The sequence below is a fragment of the Haliotis rubra genome, unplaced genomic scaffold (assembly GCF_003918875.1).
Source record: "Haliotis rubra isolate DU_JTF1 unplaced genomic scaffold, ASM391887v1 Scf26, whole genome shotgun sequence".
Taxonomy (NCBI): Eukaryota; Metazoa; Mollusca; class Gastropoda; order Lepetellida; family Haliotidae; genus Haliotis; species Haliotis rubra.
Window position 1 is genome coordinate 2,627,822 of NW_025766669.1, and position 25,701 is coordinate 2,653,522.

The 25,701-nt window shown below is 37.4% G+C and overlaps 2 protein-coding genes across 2 annotated transcripts; both read left to right on the forward strand.

The window, feature by feature from the left end:
* Positions 1–5,696: 5,696 nt before the first annotated feature.
* LOC124280006 lies at positions 5,697–20,837 on the forward strand. Its single transcript, XM_046715886.1, has 3 exons — positions 5,697–6,282; positions 19,808–20,357; positions 20,754–20,837. Exons 1-3 carry the CDS (start codon positions 5,810–5,812, stop codon positions 20,835–20,837), a joined length of 1,107 nt encoding a protein of 368 aa, XP_046571842.1. The 5' UTR covers positions 5,697–5,809.
* LOC124280084 lies at positions 20,830–25,308 on the forward strand. The gene is made up of 3 exons (XM_046715962.1): positions 20,830–21,035; positions 22,256–22,381; positions 24,294–25,308. Exons 1-3 carry the CDS (start codon positions 20,861–20,863, stop codon positions 24,473–24,475), a joined length of 483 nt encoding a protein of 160 aa, XP_046571918.1. The 5' UTR covers positions 20,830–20,860; the 3' UTR covers positions 24,476–25,308.
* The last annotated feature ends 393 nt before the right edge of the window (positions 25,309–25,701 follow it).

Below are 25,701 nucleotides of genomic sequence, written 5' to 3' on the forward strand. Positions count from 1 at the left end.
ATCACATTACATCACGTAAAAGGGTATTATGACGTATTTTTAAAGTTTGTGGTGCTGTATTCTAAAGGCAGGCCCTAGAAAAAATTGCAGAATTTGTGTCACAAATAAAAAAGTGTTTTAAGAAAGTGTCATCATGTAGTTGTGCGTTTTCCCAGTTTGTTGCAAGGGCGCATTGGCAAATAACGGAACAGCACGAAAAGCGAGATGCAACGTGCATTAGTGACGTCAGGGACATGTGATTACTACTGATTGACAAAGTGAGAGAAAATGAAAGTCTATATTTTACAAAGTCTTTGTTGAAAGCCCGTTAACGCACGTACATCTCGCTTTCCTCGCTGTTCCGTTAGTTGCGCCCTTCCCAGATAGCATTCAGACGTTGGCCCAACGTTGGCAATGGTTTTACATTGCCAACGTTGGGCCAATGTCTGAATGCTATCTGGGTTGTAACAAACTGGGAAAGCGCACAAATAAATGATGACAGTGTCTTAAAGGTCACATAAACCCTAGGGGGTACAAATACATAAATCACTAACTGGCATCGTTATAAATGAAACCCCGTCATTAAAACTACTCATTTCGACCTTTAATTGACTTAAATCGACCTTTTTGACAACAGTGCACAATTCTCACCCGCGAACGAAATTTCAACCAATCAGAGCGGCGCGCCTCTGTGACGTCATATGAGGAATAGCTTTGAGAGCCGATGCAGAATTCATCTACATTTTAGGGGGGTAAATTATCGTGTTTACAGGCTTGAATAACCTGAAATCGTGACAATTGTTTTGGAAAATGAAAGCTATATGTTCTCACAATCTACTGTCATTTAATTTTGTCTCCTGCTTTGCCTAGTTTCCGAGTTACAACTTGTTTTCATAGACGATTCTGTCAAATTCGATTGGTGTCGTTAGGCCCTATTTGTATAATGACTGATCCAAATTGATCCCATTTCTGTGTTGTTTTACCTCGATATTTAATCATGTCATGTAAAAAATCTGTTTGTATTCTCAAAACAGTGTCGGCCCATAAGTTTTCACATGCAATACAGCAATTAATACTCCCTCGTTGTAACCCGTGTTAGGTGGTATAAACCTACACATGTTATTTGTCATCATTCACTTGATGGTCAGTTAATGAATTTACAACAGGTATAATTAGTGGTAACACACTTAGATTACCCGACAAAGGTTCCCATTTGGCATTTCTTGTGTCTGGAGTAAATATTCAACATTATAAACATCGATCAAAGGATTAACCGATAACACGCTGATTGATTAATTACTTTTATCTTACACAGCGGAATTGTCAAAGGTAGTGTTTATGTATGTAGATTTACTAATCTATACTGAATACACTCTGCCGTGTCGGTGTCTGCGTAAAAACAACGTCCTTCTTTCAAAGGATTAACCGGCAATACATTGATTGATTGCCCATTATTGGCTAACTAAATTACTGTTTTTAAAGAAAGGCGGACATTATGCAATTAGTTGCCAGGTGTGCTATCTTGGGTGACCAATGAGACTATACACCAATACCTGAAAAGATTGATCACTTTTTCGTATATTAAACTGTTAAAAGACACATCATTTGGAACAGTTTTGTGGATATTGATGGATACATTCCTCGAACAAGGTAATGGCCTGATATTGTTCCTATAACTTTAATCTGTTCTAATTTTAATATTTGCATTTTGTTTTTATTCATTTGTCGTAGCATTCAACAGAATCATTGTTTTCGCCGTGAAGTGTAATGAGACAGACAACATGCACTAGGGTGTGTGTGCGAATTATGATTCACATTGGCAAACTATAAAATGTCTAGATATTACAGTTCTGTTATAAATTCACTATAAGTATCAGCAGATCGTCTGCTTTTTATTTAGTTTCAAAATTCATACAAGTGTGATAATAAACTAATTAGGATTATAAGACCAAATATAAAGACGCACATTGACTAGTATCTACATACTGGTGAGTGGACATTAACCATGGGAATGTAGCAAGAAATTTATCGCGCAGTATTGTGACTTCGACCCCCACCTCGCTTCCGTGGAAGAAATCGTTATGTTATAAGTTGTGTCATGCAAAATCCGTTTGGTTATGATTCCAATACATATTTAACAACGAGTAGAAAGTAGTCTTGATTTTCTAACTTGATGAAAACAAACTATAATCTCATTAATTCTAACAGATTTTTTTATTTTTAAAAATGGCGGCGCCCTGTCGGGAACATCCGCCAGTCTGAGGATAAATGGTATTTAGGTTTGTTTTCACCGAGTTACAAAATCAAAACTACTTTCTACTGGTAGTAAAATATGTATTTTATTGATGGCCAATAGGATTTTGCATGACATAGCGTATATCATAACAATTTCTCTGGTGGCAGCGAGGTTGGTGTCAATATAATACTACTTACAATATTATTATTATTACTTCGACCACAACCTCACTTCCGAGGAAGAAATCGTTATGTTACAAGTTGTGTCATAGAAAATCTTTATGGTCATCAATCATATGCATATTTTACTACAACTAGTAAGTAGTTTTGATTCTTTAACTTCCGTGAAGCGATCTGAACACAAGTAAGATATCGTTTCAGGCTTCCACAACGCTCGCTTCGCACTCACAAACATAACCCATTTAGCACGAACTGCGGGGTCCTGTGGAAATCTGTGCATGGGGACACCATCGCCCGACCCCTAGGAGCAATTGACGACAAAGCAACGATTCGGCATGTCGTCGTTGATGTCGAGAAATCATCAAAATGATGAGCGTGCTACACATTTTCTATACAACCAGGGATACTCTACAACTATAGAGTCTCCCCTGATACAACTAACTGAAAATCGTTCCTCATATGACGTCACTGCAGCGCTCTGGCGACAGAGTTACGTAACCTGTCTGTGGTTTCGTTGGCGGGCGAGAGGGAAGCAGGCGACTTTTTGGCCACTTTTAATCGCTCGGTATTAATTAACCACAAGTTTTTAAAGAATAAATTTGGTGTTCCGCATAAGACTAACCACAAATCTTTCATATGTAATGGTTAAAAGAGTAACAAAAAACAAAGTTTAGTGGTTCTTTAAACAACTCTTTTATTTTTGTGACACAAATTCTGCAATTTTTTTTCTAGAGTTGGTCTGTTCTGTTTATTGCAGTCGGCGTTGGTTTGGTTCTTTTATGTCTATTTGTTTTTGTGTTAGCTTGCAATTCATCGGTATCATTTTGACTCAAACAGACTTTGTAACGTTACTACAGTCATGAAGCACACTGGACAGTCATCCTTCTGGTAAAATGTAGACGAGCCTCGAGTGGTCCGAAGGGGTAGCCTTTTGGTTGAGGCGTTCACTTGTCACACCGAAGACGCGGGTTCGATTCCCCACATAGGCGCAATGTGTGAAACCCATTTCTGGTGCCCCCCGCCGTGACATTGCTGGAATATTGCTAAAAGCGGCGTAAAACCATACTCACTCACTGGTCCGAATTATTTGTTGAATCGCCATTTCCCATGCTTATGCCTTGTTGATAAACATATTTAAATATTTCTTGATAACAACCAAAGCGGTAGATGACAGAAAACACACCTCTATTATATCGACAAAGTAAGTGACAACACACACACACACACACCCATGTACAGCCCCCCCTATTTTAAGCATATAATTTAAATATCACTACAAAAGTACAAAATAGCTGACACTCACACACACCCAACCCACACCCACTCACACACACTAAAATAAGATAATTTCTGTGTGACAGTTGGCATTATATTTGACATCGGTCTTAGTGTTGAGTGGGCATATAACTGCCAAGTAATTTTTAACCAAAAATGTTTTAGTTTCACCGGCTATATAACTGTCCCTTACAGCTCTATTTTTTCATTGCAGTCGTTAATTCAAAAATATATTAGCAAAAAAAGGGGTAGCTTTTATTGTCTCTTTGTAGATTTTGCCAAGGCTTTTGATACTCTAAGGCATGATGTTCTTCTAAAGTCACTTTATGAAGTTGGTATACGAGGTAAATTTCTTATGCTGTTAACTTCTATGTATAGTTCTTTATCAGCTTCAGTCAGGACATCTAAGGGTGTATCAAATAGTTTTTATTGTAAAATCGGTACTCACCAAGGCTGTGTTTTGAGCCCTCAGATTTTTATTATCTTCATAAATAAGCTATGCAGTCTTATGGAGTTGGAAGGAGGTCAAGGTATTACAGTTTCTTCTTCTATTAGCAATCTCTGCTCTCTCATGTTTGCTGATGATGTGTCAGCAATAGCTGACACCTGTGCACAGCTGCAAAAAAAGATCAATGTACTTGGTAAATTTTGTGAGCAAACTGGTATGAGCGTGAATCTAAAGAAAACTAAGATTACTGTTTTTAGAAATAGTGGTCCCCTGCGCTCATATGAAAATTGGCTTTATAATGGCAATGTTATTGAAACTGTATCCTTTTACAAGTACCTAGGAATTATGTTCACTCCTAAATTATCCTGGAGTAAAGCTACATCTTGCCTTGCATCACAAGCTAGTAAGGCAATATTCTCTCCAAAGGAAACTTGGCAGCATTAATTGTACAGATTTATTTAAAATCTTTGATTGTATGATATCACCCATTCTCTGTTATGGGTCTGAAATCTGGGGCACATCCTACTGTAATACTATTGAATCTGTCCATATTAAATTCTGTAAATATGTCTTGAAACTTGGAAAATCCACCTGTAACAATATGGTCTTGGGTGAATGTGGAAGAGTGCCTTTACAGTTTACTTATACAACCAATGCAGTGAAATACTGGTGCAGACTTCTAAACATGCCTGACTATAGATTACCAAAACAATGTTATTTTATGCTATTATCTTTAGACAGGGTAGGACGAAATTCATGGGCAACTAGAATTAAAAATATTCTTTTTCAATTTGGTTTTGGATTTGTTTGGATAAGTCAGGAAATTGGTGATCACAAAATATTTATGGAATCATTTAAACAGAGACTACATGATAATTTATTTCAATCTTGGCATTCATCTTTGGACAGTAACTGTAAATGTCTTTACTATAAGCAATTCAAATCTTTGTTAAATGTTGAGAGCTACTTGATAAATAATGATATCCCTCAATATTTAAAAACTATATATGCACGATTTCGGTGCTGTAATTTTAAACTAGCAGTTGAAACGGGCAGATACACTGATGTTGCATATAATGAAAGGCATTGCCTGTTTTGTGAATTAAATCGTATCTTCGTTGTTGAAGATGAATGGCATGTGTTTTATATCTGTGATGCATATTCTCATATCAGAAATAAGTACATATAAAAATATTTTAGTAAATGTCCATCAATTATTAATTTTATATCAATATTACAGAGTAAAAATGTTAATATTATCAAGGATGTATGTCTATTTTTATACTTTGTTGACAAGAAACACAAATCTAAATGAAATATATATGTGCTCTACTTATCATCAATTTATGTACATGTATTTGGGCCGGAGGCCTGTTACTGAAATAAAATTCTGTTCTGTTCTGTTCTATCAGTTAAAATATACCAATTTCCTATACGGAAAAATATAAAATTCCAGGAAAGGAATTTTTGCGCATTAAAAATAGCCATTAATCTGATATTCACAAGGGACTCACAGCAAGTCTGCTGAGAAAACGCGTGTATATCCGGAAGTTGATGTCACATGACATCTGTTGTAAAGATGGCGGACGCAGCTGACAGTGACAACCCGGCGTGAAATATATTCCAAGTGTAGAAGTATGCGCCTGCATCAGATATGAACAAACAACTTATGCGTAGGGATTTATATCAGAAATGGAACCTTCATACGTGAAGCTGCTTCTTATCATCGCCATTTTATTACCGTATACCTCATGTCTTCACTTAAAAGGAACATGGAACTCGGAAGGATTTTTCTTGTTTCTAGCAAAGTTTGGTTTTCAGAAAACCACATCTCCAGATTTAGACCGAACACAAGGTTATATTTTTGGAAACATCACCACAGACTCAAGTGTAAGCCTGGATCTTAAGCTTGTTGTGGTTGATAGTGAATATTTTATTGAATTTTACACAAATCGGACGTTGCCACGGGAAACTGCTTGTCCAAGAATGTTCAACAAGATAGACACAATCGCATTTGATGTTGATTGTAACCCAAATGGAGAACAAGATTTTCTCAGGAGGGTACCTTGTCCACATAATATGTTATGTTTGGATGAAGACGACCCACACAATGTAGTACCTGGGTACCAGTTTACCTACAAAGTAAGGGACACAGAACGACCAAGGTATGTACATATGATATTCTGCTAGGATGATACCAACAGCTGGAGCTGTATACGTTAATATCTAACTTACTTTGTGGCTTACTGATGGCTTCAGCCATTGTGGTCATTGATTATATATTAAATAGTGTATATCATTTACATTAAACATGTTAAAATATGGAACTGCACACTCATTTTTAAAAAAAAAAATCACTTAATTCATGAAAGAAGATGCTAGACCATGCTGTATATAATTGAATGTCCCTGAGTAATGATAATATTGATTATGTTGGTAAGATTTTGTATTGTCATTTATGTGATCAGAAAAAAACCAATGTTTCTTTAGTCCCCCAAAGCCTGTGATACAAGGATATACCTGCTTACACGTTTGCATTGTTATGTGATACATTTGGACCTGTGGGTCAACATTTGTGGATTGAGAGAATTCATAAATTTTCCAAACTCTTAGACAGAATTTATGGGGAACCCTTAGATTTGAAAACTAAAATTTGGAAATAAAATTATATGTTAAATATTGCTTTATTTCAGCAGGAACAATGCATATTGAATTTTTATGTTGTCAAGGTATTTTTTAACCCAAATTTGAAATTATTATCAACATTGTTGTTATCGTCTTGTTTATTACAGCTAAGATGCATTTACCAGATTATTCATAATTTTGTTTACAGACATGACAATGTATACTGCAAATTCTATCAAAACAAAACTTTCCCAGTGATGTTCTTGTCCATCTCAGAGTATGATAACCAGATTTTTAATTTGTAGTCCTATATACAAAGTATCTTGCAAAACAAATACTGATACTTATCAGTTTTCAACTTTTCATTTTGCATTATGTTCACAAAGGAAGCTGCTGAACCATGCTATATACTTGTATTCCCTGAGTTTTAATAATATTATCATACTGATATCAGTACTGTCAATCATTCCGATATATGATCAATAAATAATAATTCAGTACGCACAAATGTAGTGAATGGACACAGAATAATAATTCACAGCATCCAGAGGGACCCTCAATATTATTCATTGTACCCACAACACATGTATGACTTTGCTAAGTGTTCGGTTGTTTCTTTCAGAGCAGTTGTGTGCATCATTTCACCCATCAGCCTGCATGATCAATGATTCATTCCAGGCTCTGAAGAAATTATCAAAACATACAGTTCTCTAAACCGTTACTTCACAAGACCCTCATATTTCCTGCAAAACTAGTAATTAGTGGCCTGGGACTCCCATGTTTGTGAGTCGAGGTAAAACACTGATAAATGAATATTAAAACATGTGCATGAGTTTACTTTCAGTATGTCTATGACTTAACCATGTTCACTGTTCTTGAATGCCAATAGCAACTCAAAATGCACATTTATGTCAGGCTTTAGTTTAAAAGTTGAAATTTTATTTCATGGAGCTCTTAACATGTTTTCAAAGGAGCCAGTATGAAATCCAATGAGCCAGGAGAAAATGTATGAGGCAAACTTTAAAGTTGATAGGATTAGCAGTGTTAGCAAGTTATAGTACCTCATCTGAAACATATCCTAGCTGGTAATATTTCTTCAACCAATCTTTTTGAAATTTCCTTTGACTTGTATTTGTATCTGTTGAATTGCCACACCCTGATTTCTCGTTTTGCTGCTTTGAGTTTTTTAACTTTTATGTCGTTGCACATGTTGAACACAATGCAAACTGTTAACATTGCCTACAGTATTATCTGCCTTATTGTGCATACCACTGACGTGCTGATTATTACCATGCCTACCTTTCATGTCAAGCACCAATGATTCTGTTTAAATGCTGGTGTCGGTCATTCCATAATTCTATGCTGAATTTCATATTTGAAACCAGTGTTAGAAATAGCCTCTGGCCCGCTAGCCAGTCGGGCCTGTAAATCTCCACATGCACTGGCCCGACTGGTTAGTGAATTATCACTTGGTCATTTCGTAAATATATCACTCTCTCCGACTTGTTAACTTATGATACACTTTTGAATCATGCAAGATTATGGCCTGATAAAATGTTCATCATATTAGCAGCTTAATGAAGAAACTCTTGTCTACATTCAATTTTCGGGCTAGTGAATTATTTTGTGGGCTAGTAACTTTCAGGCACAGCTAGCCTGACTGGCTAGCAAAATTTGGAAACTATTTTGCACACTGTTTGAAATTAAACCACACCATAAACATATGATTCCTCCTTCAATTTAGTGCTGTTGATTTAAAAGTAAGTTTCTATGAATGAAATTAATTCCTGGTTGGTGCGACACAGTCGGTAATGTGTCACAAATAAACAAAGTCTTAGTTGAGAACATGTTAATGTGGTGTTTAGAGGTTACTAAACTTGCTAAACAGATTTTATTCTATTATTGTAATAACATCTGTGTCACCTCAATGTCCCCCAGTCTCAAACATTTCCTGGTCATTGAATAAAATGTCAGTGGTCATAGATACAGTTTTGAAGATGAACAATCACTTCAAGTCTTTGGGTACAGTTTTGCTATTTCAGGTACCAGACATTCACTTGTTTAGGTATGCGTAGGTCCAGGTTGCCCAACTTTTGGTGTACGAGTACAAGTCCCAAAAATGTGTGGACAGGAATCTTCACTGGTGTCAATTGTCCTTCAATCCTTCAAGTAACCGTGACATTCATTTTATTTGTTTATAAGTCAAAGTTTACTACTGCATGTCATGATTATAGCTAGGTAACCTCCCCAAACCCCTTCATCCCATAACCCCTACAGCTTAAAACAACAAAGTTCATGGTCCAGTGCACTGCTAATCTCCTGCCTGTTACCTATTTCATACAATGGACTGCCCAAACAGTTAGCAATTGAGAGAATGATTTTAATGAGCAATAACCAAACTAAGAGTTTGAGAGAATGGTTTTAATGGATGATAACAAAAACATTTTTAAAAAAGTTCAATAATATTAAACTTGAGGTTTAGTCATCTCAAATTATTTATCCCAGTTTACTATCTCCAACACAATTACAACTGATATTATTACGATTTGAAAAATCTGTCTACTCACTATGTACATCAGGAGGCTAGAAAAAACTAGTTCAACATTTAATTCATCTCAGTTATTTAAAACGATTTATCAAAAACCTGAATAACAATGGCACAATCTTATTCCCTTCTCATCTGTATACTCTATGCAGCTTAACCTCACACTGTATACTCCACCCTGTAATCTATCCTTTGGGTCAGGTCATTATGCCAGACAGGTAAATGCTGCGTGTTGTTTTAACTGATTGTAGGGGGGTACTGGGCTGTAGGAGTTATGGGATGTAGGGGTTTGGGAGACGTAGCATGTTTAGTATGTCTCTGGTGGCAGTGGGTGAGGTGTGATAACCTAGAGTGTTTACACGGGTTCGATTCCCCAAGATTGTACAATGTGTGAAGTCCATTCTAGTGTCTGGTGTCCCATGATATTGCTGGAATATTGCTAAAAGTGGTGTAAAATCATACTCACTAACTACAATGTGTGAAGCCCAGTTCTGATTTTGACTCCCACTCCTTCACTGTGTTATTGCCAGATGGTGGGTCAGCTTAATGGTTAAACCTTTAACTTTGTACAAGAAAGACCAGGGTGTGATTCCCAGTTGTGTACAATGTTCGAAGCCAATTACATGTGTCCCCCGAAGGGTGAAGGGGTAGCCTAGTGGTTAAAGCAGGGGCTCTTCACGCCAAAGTCCCGGGTTCGATTCCCTACATGGATACAATGTTTGAAGCCCATTTCTGGTGACCCCCGACATGATATTGCTGAAATATTGCTAAAAGCGGGGTAAAACCATACTCTCTCACTCACCCACTCTTGTGTCCCCGCTGTGATTGTGCCGGAATATTTAACTGTACTTACTCTTTGGCTATATTTTCAATTGTTCATGAAACCTCTTTGTTATTAAACTTGTAGAGATCAGAGGCTTCAAGTAAAATCAAATTCAGGGGTCCCAAGATTCAAATAGCTAAGGTAACTGGGTTGGTAGGTTAGCTCAGTGTTAAAACTTTCACTTTTCAGGCAAAAACCTGGGTTCAATTCCCACATGGGTTAACATGAAAATGTGAAGCCCATTTCTTATGTCCCCTGCTTTGATATCAATAGAATATTGCTAGTGATCTAAAACCACACATCCTTTAACACAGGAAATCTGAAATACCCTGACATTTATTGTTTTTCTTATCCAGAAGCAAATATCGCTTCAGAAATTGCACTAGTTGGCAGGAATATATAATCGCAATCATTATTCTGGGAACTGGAACTGGTGGAACACATTGTCAAACAGAGAAGTAATTAAAGTGCAAACTCTGAATAACCATGACTGTGAATGGAAGTTTGACAACTGCATCTGTTGCACATCCCCTAATGTGAAGGAGAGTTGACAGTTGCATGCAAATCTAGTTACATTATGTATTTCACAGAGAAAGCTTTTGGAATGTAGGCGATCAACAACTGTGCTCTGGTGGAATCTAGATGCCATTGACAAAAATAATTATGAGTAGGATGAAGGTGTGTCATACACATTGTCATAGGATATAAATGGTATGGTCTAGGTAATCATTCTTTTCATCACGATTTTGCTTAAATATGTACATTTTTGTCAAACTTTGACTATTTAATTTTCTCTTTTTACATTTTCATTCATGTCATTCAATAACTTGAACATCTGTCAAGGACTGTAGCAAAGTTAATTTAATTATTTTCATAAATAACAGTTTTAGACACGTTTTTGTGTGACATGCAGAATTTCCCTGTCTGTGATATTCTTCACTGATAAGGCAGTCTCGGGAATGAGTGACCCCCCTCTCAGGTAGTCACTTGCACGTGTAATGGGGGACCGACTCGCGCACACGGTACAGCCTCTACTGATTGAATTTCTGACATTGTCCTGTAGACTACCTCCATAATCATATAATTATGGAAACATTTATTTAATTTTTGTTTGAGTATCAAGTGTCAAGGGACGGAGATGCAAATTTTGTTGCAACTTTTTGGGCAAATTCATGATGAAAATTGTGCTTGTTTTTTCATTAGGTGCTGACCTGCTATCCCAAAACGACCATAAGTGAAAATTAAATTATTTAAAAATTTTTTTATGTGTATCCATTTTTACTAGATTGAGGCATGTTTCGTTTAGTTCAACAATAATATAGTTGTATCTCTTGCCTTGTGTAGTCTTTGGGAGAAAATGGCTTCAGGGATGGAAGGTTATGTGGAAGCTTATGTGAAATGAGAAATCTGTTAAAAAGTAAATGAAAAATTGCATTTCAGATATGTTCACTGTGTTCACTGAGAGGGGGTTTGACATGGTGCAAGTATGTGGTTTAGATACTTGGAAGACTAGTGAAATTAATGTGAAATTGTCATACAAGTTTGTGTTATATATAACAAGGATTTATGGGACGCGAATTTCATGAAACTTCACGATGGATGCAACGAAATATATTACTATTATTAGCACTTGCACAGGGACGCAGAAAAAGTCCAAATACTTTTTGTAAAAATTCCAATCAAGTAAACTATAAGTTATCACTGAGTTTGTTACTAGCTGAGTTAATGCTATCATTTGCAATTTGATTACTGTGACAATTTATCTGATGATCATGATACACATTACAAAAACAGTATTAATAATAATATTTAAGTGTCTGGGACCCCCATTTTGTTGTCCAGGACCCCTGCAAATAAGAGTTTGAGACCAAGGGACCCTCAAATACAGGACTCAAGTTATATCCCTGATATAAACACATTGTTGAAATTATTTATACAATGTAATACATGTAATGTATATGGTCTACAATTTGTAATTCTATTTAGATATGTCATATGATTACTCAAGATGTAATAAACATGGTAAATGTCAGTTGTTTAAGCCCTATTTTGTTTGAAGAATATCTACCCCCTGGATTGTCTAATGGTTTGTTGTGACTCAATGTGAGGTACGTTTATTGTTTCTAAGTCTCCTGGTATGTAGGGGCGATGGGGTAGCCTAGTGGTTAAAACTTAAAGCGTCCTCTCATCACGCATAAGACACAGGTTCAATTTCCCACAAGGTTACAATGTGTGAAGCTGGATTTCTGGTGTCCCCCACTGTGATATTGTTGGAATATTGCTAAAAGCGGGGTAAAACTAAAAATCTCCTGGTATGTGTGATGTTTTTTGATGAGTGAGGAACTTTTTTACAATGTTTACAGTTTTGATCCCCAGCTACGTCATACCTGATGATGGTAATTCTTGTTACCCTCTCTGACACTCAGCAGAGGGATATTTCCCATTTCCATGTAACAAATACAGAATCGCTTGTTCAAAAAGCGTTTGAAATAAATATCATGTACAATTTAAGTTCAACATTTACATTTTATTGCATGAGGGGGGTTTGAACCCCACAAATGCAAACACATGAACTTCAACAGGTTCAATGTGGCCTTAAGTAAATGTGTGTGTGTGTGTGTGTGTGTGTGTGTTCGAACCCCCTGAACCCCCCCCTCTGGATCCGCCAATGAGTGCAATTTATTTGCCAGTGCACAAACCCTTACTCAATGGAGTATCAATGTACATGATGTAAAACTGTCCTTTCTATGAACAGTTACAAGCAGCCACCCACACAAACACAACATAAACATCACTGAAACTCACTTTCACCCCGTCACCATCACGGATGTGTTATTTGAGTTGACTAACTGAAACTAGTGCTCCCAGGACATTAAGTGTCTTTCACATACAGCAAGCTTACCATGCCTTCTACAGCATTATTTACAGAATATGTGGATCTGGTCTGGAAATTGCTCTAGGGTCCAATGCTGGCAGTGAGACTGACTAATCATTGCTAATGGGGAATCAAGTCATTATGGCGTGTACCATTGTTGACTGTACCATTGCTTCCCTGTTGGCTGCGATGGTTAGAGTCTAATGCTCAACCTCAGGCCATTGATGTATAATTTACAGTCTGCCATAATAAGGCTTCAGTTACCGATTGAAAGCATAATGCATCATTTACTGATCTGGCTGAAAACACATTTTATTTTCCACTAACTTCTGGACAAGCTAGAAATGTCTTGTTGGACTTAATTATGGTCTCATTTTTCAATGGTAATCCATAGTACACCATGGTCTCTTTTTACCATGGTAAACTGAGGTGCCATTTGCCGGATGTAGTAAGCCATGGTACACCATGGTCAACCATTGTATTTACAAATAATAAATTACATGCTCATTTCAGCTGGGTTGGAATAAATCATGTCGATAAAGGTGTAAATTCAGAGATTGTTTGTGTTGTTCATCTTGATGTTTTTAGTTATTTGACGCCCTGCTGGCCAGTATTCCAGCTATATAATAACTGTCCGTAAATAGTCGAATCTGGACCAGACAATCCCAGCATGGATATCATGAACACTCATCCAAGCAATATGGATGCAGTGACAATCAACCAGCCTCTGAGGGTTACCTTCCAATCCATTTAGTCGCCTTTTATGTCAACAACAGGATGCAGGGACCTTTTCTTACCCAGAATCCCTCAAGGTTAGACCTCAATGTAGCTTCAGGGTAAAAATATTAATGTCTATTCTTTCATGAAAAAAGCAAGCAACATATTTCTTTGAAACTGGAGGTTGATCATATTGATGTATCGTCTGATGTCTACCCGGTATGTCATTTTCATTGCAATATGCAGCTTGCTGTATCCATGATATTCATGCATAAAGATGGGGTTGCTGAAAATATAAAATTGTGAAATACTACCATGAATATACAAGGAGATGAGGCGATTAGTAGTAGGCTTATTAGAGGCGTTACTTCTGTGTCACAGTAGCCATGGTGTCGTAGCCTGCAACTTGAACGGTAGCCTCCAAACTTGCCTCATTGTGGTTGTGTTAGACTAACAACTAGTCTCTGAAATGAACATATTTTACTGAAAAAAGTTCATAGTAAAATAAAATATAATATAATGAAAAGGAGCCCTGAGACTTTCTTCATTTTCATTTTCCTGAAGCTGAGGAAATCTAGACTTGCCACATTTTGTAGACTTGCGTGGGCTTTCTTGGATATATTTGCTTCAGGGTCTGTACGACAGACTATGGTTGTGTTAGTATGTTCATTAGTTCAGTATACATGGTGTAGTGGATATTTGAATAATGACTGTCCATTAATGTCACTGTGATAGCACATGAATAGGGCTGGCTATTGATAATTGTTGACTAAGTATTGGTCAGTTATCAATAAATATCAGAAAATAAACTTTGAAAAAATATACAGACACTCCAAAAACACAACAGCATATTTCACATTATTAGGGACATGTTTGTCAAGTGTGTGCATGGATTGCTTTGTGGACATTGAAATTTATCAAAAACAGTTACTTTCTTTCTCAGCAAGTCGACCGCCTCCGTGGTGTAGTGGTAAGAGCGTCCGCGCAGAGAGCGGAAGGTCGCAGGTTCGATCCCCGACCGTGTCATACCAAAATACGTTAAAATATGGTACGTGTTGGTCCCTGCCTGGCGTTCGGCATTAATGGGTACAACAAGGACTGGTCGGCTCGGAGTCAGTATAATGTGTCTGAGTGGGGTATTCATGCTTCACTGCGGCATGGTATCTCAGTGGGCTAGCACTATAAAACCAGCTTTAGTCTGGGTTAGTACAAGCAGCCGCACATACACATACACACGCATGTACGTCGTCATATGAGCGAAATATTCTCAAGCACGACGTTAAACCCCATTTCACCTCACCTCTCAGCAAGTCATTAGGTATGTTGAATCTTTACGTCATAATAATAACTTATGTATGATATCAATGCCCCAAATTTATATCATAACAATATGTTATATATGATATCGATGCCACAATTACACTTCAATAATCATATGTATTTCTTTCTATCAACGGTAATTCTGGTTCTTTAATTTCACCAGATCCACACAGTATCATTCCAATCTTTAAAGCATTAGGTGTGGTATTTACACGGCAGACATTGAAGCTCATTAAGCACAAATGGATGCACAAAACCCTATTGATCCATTTGTGTTCAAGGCCGAGGTTTCATAGTTTTTACATTGTGTGTATGTTTGATCGATGAAACAGGTGATATATGCTGCAGGCAGACAGATGGAGAATGTCCTTGTTAAATCTCTCTGTTTGATCATATGAGACAGTTAATGTCAGTGTTATAGTCTGTTTGCAGTGAAAACGTACCGATGAATTTCACTTTAAACAAAAAAGTAAATCAAATAAAGTGAAATTTAAGATTGCGAATCCACAAAATTTTACCTTGTCAATTAAACATTTAAATTTGAGAATTTTATTCAACTTAGGATAAAAGTTGTTTAACAAATGATCATATTAGTTTCAAAATCGCTATTTTTGGTTTGTATTACAAGGGGGTATGCACATTAAATGAAACACCGAGAACAAGCAGGGTTGGTCTAAGTTAACGCTCATCACGTACCGCACATGCATTTGTTTCATTGTTCATTGTTCAACTACTGCGCTTACCCCCTTGTAATACAAACCAATAATAGCGATTTGAAATTCATCAGTACATTATCACTGCAAAGAGACTATAGTTGCAGTGTATAACGTCAAGCGCATCAAGTGTAGCAGACCCAATACTGCCTTCAGCCAATCAATATGACAAAATCTATAAATTCAGACTTTAGAAAGAATTTATCGGCTGTTAATAGGGGGAGTTCATTTTGAATCTAGAATACATTTGAATTTGTATATTGATCTTTGGTTTAATGTACTTGCTTTTGGAAATATATTCAGGTCATGAGAGGAGGTCAAAATGTAGAACTGTGTGCATGTATAATAGTAATTTACAATTAACAAGCTCTTTATAAATTCACTGACTTTAGAAGGATTTTATCAGCTGTTGATCAGTGTAGTTCATTTAGAATCTAGAATACATTTGCATTTCTATATTGATCTTCAGTTTAATTTACTTGCTTTTGGAAATATATTCAGGTCATTAGAAGAGGTCAAAATGTAGAACTGTGTGCATGTATAATAGTAATTTACATTTAACAAGCTTCAAAGCCTGATGTTTAATAGGTCAACACATCTGCATATGATTATTGTGATCAGTGTGAATAATGCATGATAATGATAATAGCTGGAATCATTATTGACCAATCAATGTTCAGTCAACTGTCAGCTTTCAAGGGTAGATATTGCTGGAATATTGATAGAAAAGAGGCGTAAAACTAAACTCACTCACTCATTCCACAAAGTGATTGTAGCACTTTGACACTATGGGAGTTAATCAGCTTAACATTACAATTGCTTTGTGGTACATGGTCAAGGGGATGTACTGATGATCAATTTTGGGAGTCTTTTAACTGTATATTACCGGTAACTTGGTTTTGTCAATAGTGAGTGAGTGTGTATGATTTTACGCTGCATTTAGTAATATTCCAGTAATATCATGGCAGGGGACACCAGAAATGGGCTTCACACAGTGTACCCATGTGGGGAATTGAACCTGAGTCTTCGAAGTGATGAGGAAGCGCTTGAACCACTAGGCAACCCACCACCCCTTTTTGTCAAGAACACAGATGCAGTCACATTATTATCTTTGGGTTATTTAGACATTTATCTTTGAGCACCATGGAATAATAGAATATCTGTCACTTGTGATTCAGTTTGTGAGTTCTGAATCTTGGCAGCTTTGTAGGTTATTCTCTGTAGTATACATAACATTTCTTGGGTGAAAATGTTGAAAATGTGTATTTCTTGGCCTCAGACAGAGATATCAGCTCAAGGTGCCATTGTTCAAAGCTTTCTTGGTGCTAAGGGTATCATTACTCCCATATCTTGATGTATTCTTACGCCAGTCCTAGCACTATGGTTACTTGTAGGACCCGTGGCGGTGGGGTAGCCCAGTGGTTAAAACGTCAGCTCATCACGCCGAAGACCCGAGTTCGATTCCCCACATGGGTACAATGGTGTGAAGCCCATTTTCTGGTGTCCTCCGCCGTGATATTGCTGGAATATTGCTAAAAGCAGTGTAAATCTAAACTCACTCACTTGTAGGACCGTATGTGAAGATCTTGGTTAGAATTGGTCTTAGCAACCATGCTTGTCGTAAGAGGTAAAGAACAGGATCGGGTGGTCAGACTCACTCACTTGGTTGACACGTCATCGTATCCCAATTACGTAGATCAATGCTTATGCTGTGGATCACTGGATTGTCTGGTCCAGACTGGAATATTGCTGGAATATTGCTGCATGCAGCGTTAAAACAGTAGACAAACAAACAAAACTTGTAGGACACCCAGTTACCCTGTTGTTGGAATGATGTGACATAATTGTGTGATTAACATGGGATGACATCATCACCAGTAAAACAGTACACAGAATGACAACAGTGGAACAGTTGTCATAAATGTTTCATTTGTATGAATCAATGTGAACTTTGTAAAATATATGACATATTGTTGGGGGATTGAGCCCTTGATTTTAACATACGTGGCACAGATGTGGTTGACAGGTGTAGCTATACCTGCTAGTGTTCACGTTTACCGGTAATTAACCATATTTACAGTTTCTAACTGGTAAAATTAACCATGGCCTGGTAAATATGTGACTGGCTTGAAAATTATCTTTCAAATTTGTCAGTCTTCAAACAGTACAACTGAAGCGAAATAAACACAATAAGGATGAATCAGAAAAGTCAGAGATTGTGTGTGACACGGATAGTATGTACGCGAAAATGTCTAAATGTTAAAAACACAAAAAAGAGAAACTTTGAAGATGTTTGGTTGAGTGGATTTTGATGGTTACTTGGGCTGCAACGATTTGGTTCGATTCATCAAAAATCGAAAATGACACCTGAGTTTTGATTTTCGATAACCATTATCATTGTTCTGATTTGATATTTGAATATCTACTTAAATTATTTCCACACAGCGAGAACGTAATTTTGACTCCAGCTCGAGCAGTTTTGAGCGCTTAAATAAGGGAAAATGTGATTGGTTGATGCCGGGCTGATTATCCAGTGAGAATTGTTGTTAGTAGACATCGCCAAGTTGATGATGGATTTCACGCTACATCATTTACATTCCTGATTTCCTAGTCAAATCTTGGAAAAAGGTTATAGTGTGATATGTTTTGTTAAGTAAACGCTGAGAGTTAAATGAAATCAGATGTTTTACTTGTATGAAGAATCGAAACAAAAATGATCGATTATCGAAAATCGAATCGAGGTCAGGGTGAATCATTGCAGCCCTAGTTAACGACACAAAGAACAAACTGAATGAGAACTTGAAGCAATGTTCTCAGGACTGGAAAAATTATTGAGTTACTGGTAATTGGGACTGGGACCACTGCCCGATGTGTCCTTTCCTTCATAATCTGTTAGCGTGAACACCTATGTTTGGAAGAACAGACTGATATTTTCTTGAACATGTTAATATTGCATTAAATGAATATGCAAATTGATTTATATTTGAGCTCCTTATAAGTATTCAGTGTTTCGACACATAGTGATTGGCTGTTTTATTCAAAACCAAATCAAAGTCAGCAAAGCTGGCATTTTACTGATCAGCGATTATGGAAGGGACCCAACACTTATTCTGTATTGTCAATATTCATGTTAATATTTATTTGGTAAAAGTAAGTGACTGAACATTTTTTTCTTATTTTGTTTGGAAATGTACTTTGTACATGCAGTATTTTAGGTTTCTTTTCACTGCATTTCATATTCTGTTCTATTCTAGGATGACACTTAAAATAGGTTTTACATAATGAATGCCCTTGTTTCTTTGAAAATGGATGAAAATTCCTTTCAGCAACATCAGAGCTGGTATCGTTCATCATGATCAGGTTTTGTTTTTGCTTAATGCATATTCATAGCCTTCAGTATTGAGTATTCATAGCTGTCAGCCAAGGAACCGTGCCAAGTTAAACTTATCACAGGGGTACACAAAGTGCATTATAGAAATGATCAATTTTTGGACTACAGATTTTGTGTCAGCTGCAGTGGCTGAGTGGGTTAGATTGCACACTTTGTGTACTGGCAATCACTGAGAGAGTGGTTTCAATCCTGAATGGGACTAAACTTAAAAATTAGTAAAATTTGTACCTTAGGCCAGACCAATGTTATATCTTGTTTTACGGATTTTTGTCCTCAGAAAACCTAAAGGCAGGAGGAAATAATAAAGAAGAAAATTGCCAGTCAAAGTAATATCCCTTTTAAATACTAAAATTATTTTACTTTTGGCAAGTAATGCAGTGTATATGGGGCAAAAAAATCTGTAAAAAAATTCTTGTAAGTTAACATTTTTGGCCAATAAATACATATCGATAAAACAAGAAATATTATTGGTCTGGCCTTACTAAGAAATTATTGTCCCAGATTTAACATTAGTTAGAGAGGAGATTCGGAAATGCGGACAATGTTGGCGAGTCACACAATAGCAACCACACCATTACAAACCTAAAAATGTTTTTAAAAAGCACAGATTGTATCATTCAATACTTCAATACTGGACACAATTGTTCCGGCTAACCAGTCCTAATATTTTGTCTGTTTCAGGTTTTGGTACGTCAGTATAGTTGCCTGCCATCGTAACGGTGTTCAGGAACCCAAGTGTCAGTGGGGCTACAACAAGACCCAACATGGAACAGTTGCCTATGACATATGGATGGTCAATGGCGACCCCAGTGCAAAACATCTGAACCCATTTGAACACCAGTTCTCCTTCGAGCTGCACGACGTGTTTGAAATCCACCTGATGGCCATAGTGTTGTGTACTTTACTGTTTCTCTTGTGGCTGTACGCATTCCTCAGACAGCAGCACACACTGACGAAGATCTTCACAGCCAGCTTCCTGTTAGAGATGGTCGGCATCAGTTGCAGTCTCCTCGACACCACCATCTTTGCCTTCAACGGGTGGGGTGCCGAGTGGCTAGGCATCATGGGCACGCTTGTCCGGGTCCTCAGTCAGTGTCTGTTCATGCTGTTTCTCCTGCTCATTGCCAAAGGATGGGAGATTACCACTGATAAACTCAGCAGGAACACTGTCCTTTTCACTTTGTGGGGAATCTACACTGTCTTGAATATTGTGCTCTTTGTCTGGAACAAAGTAAGTATTAGATAGGTCAGAAACGTCATCAGTATATAATACCCTTCATAAACTTAAGAGTTGACTGAAATCAACTGGAACTGGAGTCCCATAACACCATAACCTGTGAAGATCCGGGTTAGAATTGATGTTCAGTAACCCATGCTTGTCATAAAAGGTGACTAACTGGATCGGGTGGTCAGACTCGCTGACTTGGTTGACACGTGTCATCTTATCCCAATTGTGTAGATTAATGCTCATGCTGTTGATGACTGGATTTATGGGTCCTGTCCACGTGTCGTGCTGTATACTTAAGTTGAAATGTGTATGACACACTACTTTTATAATGAACTATAATTAGTGGTCCATATGTGTTTGTTATTGCTGTAGTTCACTGTATCTGATGTGTTCTTTCAGACAGAGGTAGACATCATATCCAACCTGGATGAATGGCAGACGTACTCTGGGTATCTGACTCTAGCATTTACTCTGGGTATCTGACTCTAGCATTTCGACTGGTTATAATGATGTGGTTTCTGTGGGAGCTTCGCCAAACATTCCGCTCTGCTGTCCACCCTGACCGCCTGAACTTCTTCCAACATTTTGGTGCTTTCTGTCTGGTCTGGTTCGTCTACCTGCCTGTCCTTGCTCTCATTGCTACGCAGGTGTCAGCTCTGTGGCGCTTCAAAACTGTTCTCAGTATGTATATGCAGTTAAATCTTCATATGTTTCATTTTGTTTGCTTGTTGTTAAGGGGCAGGGGGTTAGCCCAGTGGTTAAGGCGTTTGCTCATCATGCCGAAGCGCCGGGTTTGATTCCCCAAATGGTTACAATGCGAGGAGCAAATTTCTGGTGTCCCCCGCCATGGTATTGCTAGAATATTGCTAAAAACGGCATAAAACTAACTAACTCACTCGATTGTTGTTAACGCTGCACTCCACGAGTCTGAATTACTTTCTTTGTTCTTCAGCAAACTGTGTGGTTTCTAAAGGTTATTCTGTTATCAATGAGGTTACTTCTTGGCAACAGCCCAGTTGCGCAGATCGATGCTTATGCTGTTGATCACTGGATTGTCTGGTCCAGAATCGATTATTTACAGACTGCTGCCATATAGTTGAAATATTGCTGAGTGCGGTGTAAAACTCACTCATTCACTCACTCACTGTTCTAGTCTTCTTGTAACCATGCTAACTGGCATTAACACTCATGGTTAAAGGGAATTTATATAAGATTGATTGTAATGAGACATAGTTCTTTTCAAGTACCAGATATTCATGAATGTTTAAGCTTTTGAGTTTTGCACCTTGTATAGATGAACATATTACACAAAATTGTCGTATCATCACATCAGTGTCATTTGCTGTCTCTATCAATATGAATAAAGTATTTGAAATACTCTAATTACAACCTTATGAAAAGGTCTTAAGAACTCTCATCTGTTCTTTTGTCTTACCTGCTTAACAATTGTAGGGAAACAGAACATGCATTTTTGGAAACAGGAATTATCTTGTCTTCTTTTTTTCTGATGAATTGAAAAATAGTTCTTTTGTCTAAAAACAAAAAAATCAATGTCATTTATAAGAACTCTTAAACTATGGAAGGAGACGTTCTGGCCTATTTGAGTCTGATTGAGCCAGTTGAGCTATGTTCATGTTCTAAAGTCAAGGGGCGGTTGGGTAGCCTGGTGGTTATAGTATTCGCTAGTCACGCCAAAGACCTGGGTTTGATTCCCCACATGGGTACAATGTGTGATGCCCATTTCTGGTGTTCCCAGGTGGAATATTGCTAAAAACGGCATAAAACTTAACTCACTCTAAAATCAAAACTTGAACAAGAAGCGACAGCATTTTTCACTGTTGTGGAGGTGTTCACATGATTCGGTCCTGATCCCATTAACCATGATAATTGTCTATCTTCAGGTATATCGTATGCGGCAGATGTCTTGGCATATGCTGTACTGATTCACCTGTTCTGGCCCAGCAAGTCCGTGCTGTACATGATTAAAGGGGAAGTCCCTTTGCAAACTTATGATCTGGAAATAACAGGTACTTGTTTACTGGACCTGAAGATATTAGACAATACATGGTGGTCCCAGATGTATGTACTAGAGCTGACCGTAGTGACTTGTAGAGAAAGTATGTGTAATTCAGCTGATGTGTTGTAGGTTAAAACGCGTGTGTTGTCAATTTATAGATAGCTGAATGGGTCCTATTTAGAAACCATTTCTATGTGTTTAAAAATTTATAAAATCAGCGAAACTGATTTTTATCTTAACACAAAAACTCTATGAAAATGCTATCTAAAGGACAGATGTAGTGATTAATTTATTACTCTTTTTAACTTTTTACATTGTCTAATTTCAATAATGTAAAAATATGTTGCTGGTTTAAGCATGATAAGCTGAATATTACATTTGTATAGTCCGTTTGCAGTGAAAACGTACCGATGAATTTCAATTTAAACAAAAAAGCAAATCGAATAAAGTGAAATTAAGATTGCGAATCCTCATAATTTTACCTTGCCAAATGAACATTTAAATCTCAGAATTTTATTCAATTTAGGATAGAAGTTGTTTAACAAACGATCATAGTTTCAAATCGCTATTATTGGTTTGTATTACAAGGGGGTATGCACATTAAATGAAACACCGAGAACAAGTAGAGTTGGTCTAAGTTAACGCTCATCACGAACCACACGTGCATTTGTTTCACTGTTCCAACTACTGTGCTTACTCCTAAGATGAGTAAAATTCTGAGATTTAAATATTCCATTGGCAAGGTAAAATTATGAAGATTTGCGGTCTTAATTTGACTCTAATGCATTTTCTGTTTTGTTTAAAGTGAAATTCATCGCTAATGACTAAAGGACTGGCAGTAAAGTACAATGCATTTTCTGGGATTGATAATTCACAAAGATCACATGTAGATGTCTGTTTTCATAATTACATAAACTAATATGTCTAGCTCCTTATGTGGGGTAGCCTAGTGGTTAAAGCCTTCACTCATCACGCTGAACACCTGGGTTCGATTCCCAACATGGGTACAATGTGTTGAGCCGTGATATTGCTGGAATATTGCTAAAAGTGGCTTAAAACTAAACTCACTCACTCACTCATGTATGTTATATCAGTGCCGAGGGGGAGCTGTTTTTAATATCTAACTACAGCATGTATGGTATCGAGCAATTGTTATTTTAGATTCCCACTATACAGGAGCAATGGACGCACCTCCTGGGTGAAGTTAGTCCATGTATCTGCCATGCTAGGCATCAACTGCATCCTGTCATGGCTTGGTAGTAATATCATCCTGAAATTTGAACATATCCTTCTCCTGATCTTTCCTTTGGGATCTGAAACAAGAGGTGGATCAGCTTTATCTTACTCCCAAATGGTGATCATGGTTCAAGATGGTCCGAGGAGTGTTTTGTGAAAAATTCGACTGCATCCTGTTCATGGCTGGATAGTAATATCATGCTAAAATTTGAGTACATATATATATACTTCTGATCTTTCCCTTGGGATATGGGGTGGTGCGGTAGCCCAGTGGATAACATGTTTGCTCGTCACGCCAAAGGCCAGACGTCGAATCCTCACATGGGTACAGTGTGTGAAGCCCATTTCTGGTCTCCCCCGCTGTGATATTGCTGGAATATTGCTAAAAGTGGTGTAAAACCCAACTCACTCACTCCTTTGAGATACGAAATTTTTTTTAGATCAGCTCCGTTTGCTCCCAAGTGGTTGTCATGGTGAAAGGATTCTTTATGTAAAGAGTTTTACTTTGTGCTTTACCGCCGCCATATAGCTGGAATATTGCTGAGTGCGGCGTAAAACTAAACTCACTCACTCACTTTGTGCTTTAAGTATTGATGATGGGCTCACTGTATACAGGGTACATTCAGGAATATTTCTGTGATATTTTGTTATTTTCGGAGCGTAATGGTGTTGGGCTGATGTTGCAGGGTTGTTGGATGACATACAGGAGACAACGCTGTTTGCAAGGTCAACAGACAAGAGTGATGGAGAAGAGGAAGAGGATGAACTCCTTGGACATGTTGAAGACAAGAAGAGCAACGGCAACATCGCAAATGGAAAAGTGAACCACGCGACCCTACTGGGTGAACCTGAAGAAACGTCACTATAGTTCTTCAGCCGATCACTGATACAGTCATGCCATAACTCATGTATGAGTCTCTTTTTACGAACATTATGAACAAAACAAATGTTTTATTCATTTTGAATTTTCAAAACAGCAGATATCTGCATCAGTATTTTCTAAAAGAAGGCTCATGTTACTTGAACATTATCATTTTTCAAAGCATAATATATTTACCGTGGTACAAGAATCGGTTGATTGGTAAGGAAAAATAGATGAGAGAACGTTGAGACTGTGTGATAATGCCATAACAAACAAGTGTAACATATTTTATATCTGTCATGTATTATTGTTAAGAATGACAGTCCATGCATAATTCTATGTAATATATACAACATATATATTGAAAGCATTATATATTCAGAAAGTTTTAAACTGTGATGTATGTAAAATCATGTGTCATGTTTGTGATATTTTCGATATGATTGCTGTGCATTTTGCTGTTTCCAGTATGCTGTCCAACAGTGTGGTGTGTGTGTAGTCTTGTCACGCTCAGTAAGGTTGTGTTACTGATGTTATTCGCTCACCTGACTGAAAGTCAACTGAGCTTCAGTCATGGCCGGTTCGTCTGGCATCTAGTCAGTTTTCTGTTGATTGTCATAAATGTCTTCCCCCCAAAGTGAGCATCGGACTTGTGAAACCGAAACTTCACAAACTTGTTCAGGGAAAGAAACCTTTAAAAATTTCCCACTAGATCACAGGACCAGTGAGTGGACAATAATTAATGATCCTGTCTACTTCACTTGTCCAAAATAACATTTGAAGATATACTTAACTATCAATAAATTCACTGGCCACCAGGACCAATGCAAACTTATCATTTAGTGGTCCTGATGAATTTTTACTTGCCAGGGACCACAGGACCTGTGTAAATTTCGCACACTGCTTGTTCCCACTAAGGGACCGTTCATAATTGATGGCTGGGGGGAATGAATGATGATTTTCATGGAAAGGCATGTACAATGTGAATGACCCCCCCTAAGGTTTATGGTACAAAATATGTGACCCCCGCTTGCATGTCATGTATAAAATCAATGACTTCCCCCTCCCATAATTTATAGTAATATTTTTTTGTTATTTTTGTGTATAAAATTGGTGACCCCTAGTGCATGTGTACAAAATTTGTGACCCCCCTCACCTCTCCAGAACAAAATTGGTGATCCCCCTAAAAATCATCATCACCCCCTAGCCATAAATTATGAAAGGTCCCTAAT

Excerpts from the sequence above, each read along its gene's own strand:
- LOC124280006 (XM_046715886.1), top strand. The coding sequence starts at position 5,810 with ATGGAACCTTCATACGTGAAGCTGCTTCTTATCATCGCCATTTTATTA. Across the intron at positions 6,283-19,807 it reads AGGGACACAGAACGACCAAG|GTTTTGGTACGTCAGTATAG; the intron begins GTATGTACATAT and ends TGTCTGTTTCAG. Across the intron at positions 20,358-20,753 it reads TGCTCTTTGTCTGGAACAAA|ACAGAGGTAGACATCATATC; the intron begins GTAAGTATTAGA and ends GTGTTCTTTCAG.
- LOC124280084 (XM_046715962.1), top strand. The coding sequence starts at position 20,861 with ATGATGTGGTTTCTGTGGGAGCTTCGCCAAACATTCCGCTCTGCTGTC. Across the intron at positions 21,036-22,255 it reads GCGCTTCAAAACTGTTCTCA|GTATATCGTATGCGGCAGAT; the intron begins GTATGTATATGC and ends GTCTATCTTCAG. Across the intron at positions 22,382-24,293 it reads TTATGATCTGGAAATAACAG|GGTTGTTGGATGACATACAG; the intron begins GTACTTGTTTAC and ends CTGATGTTGCAG.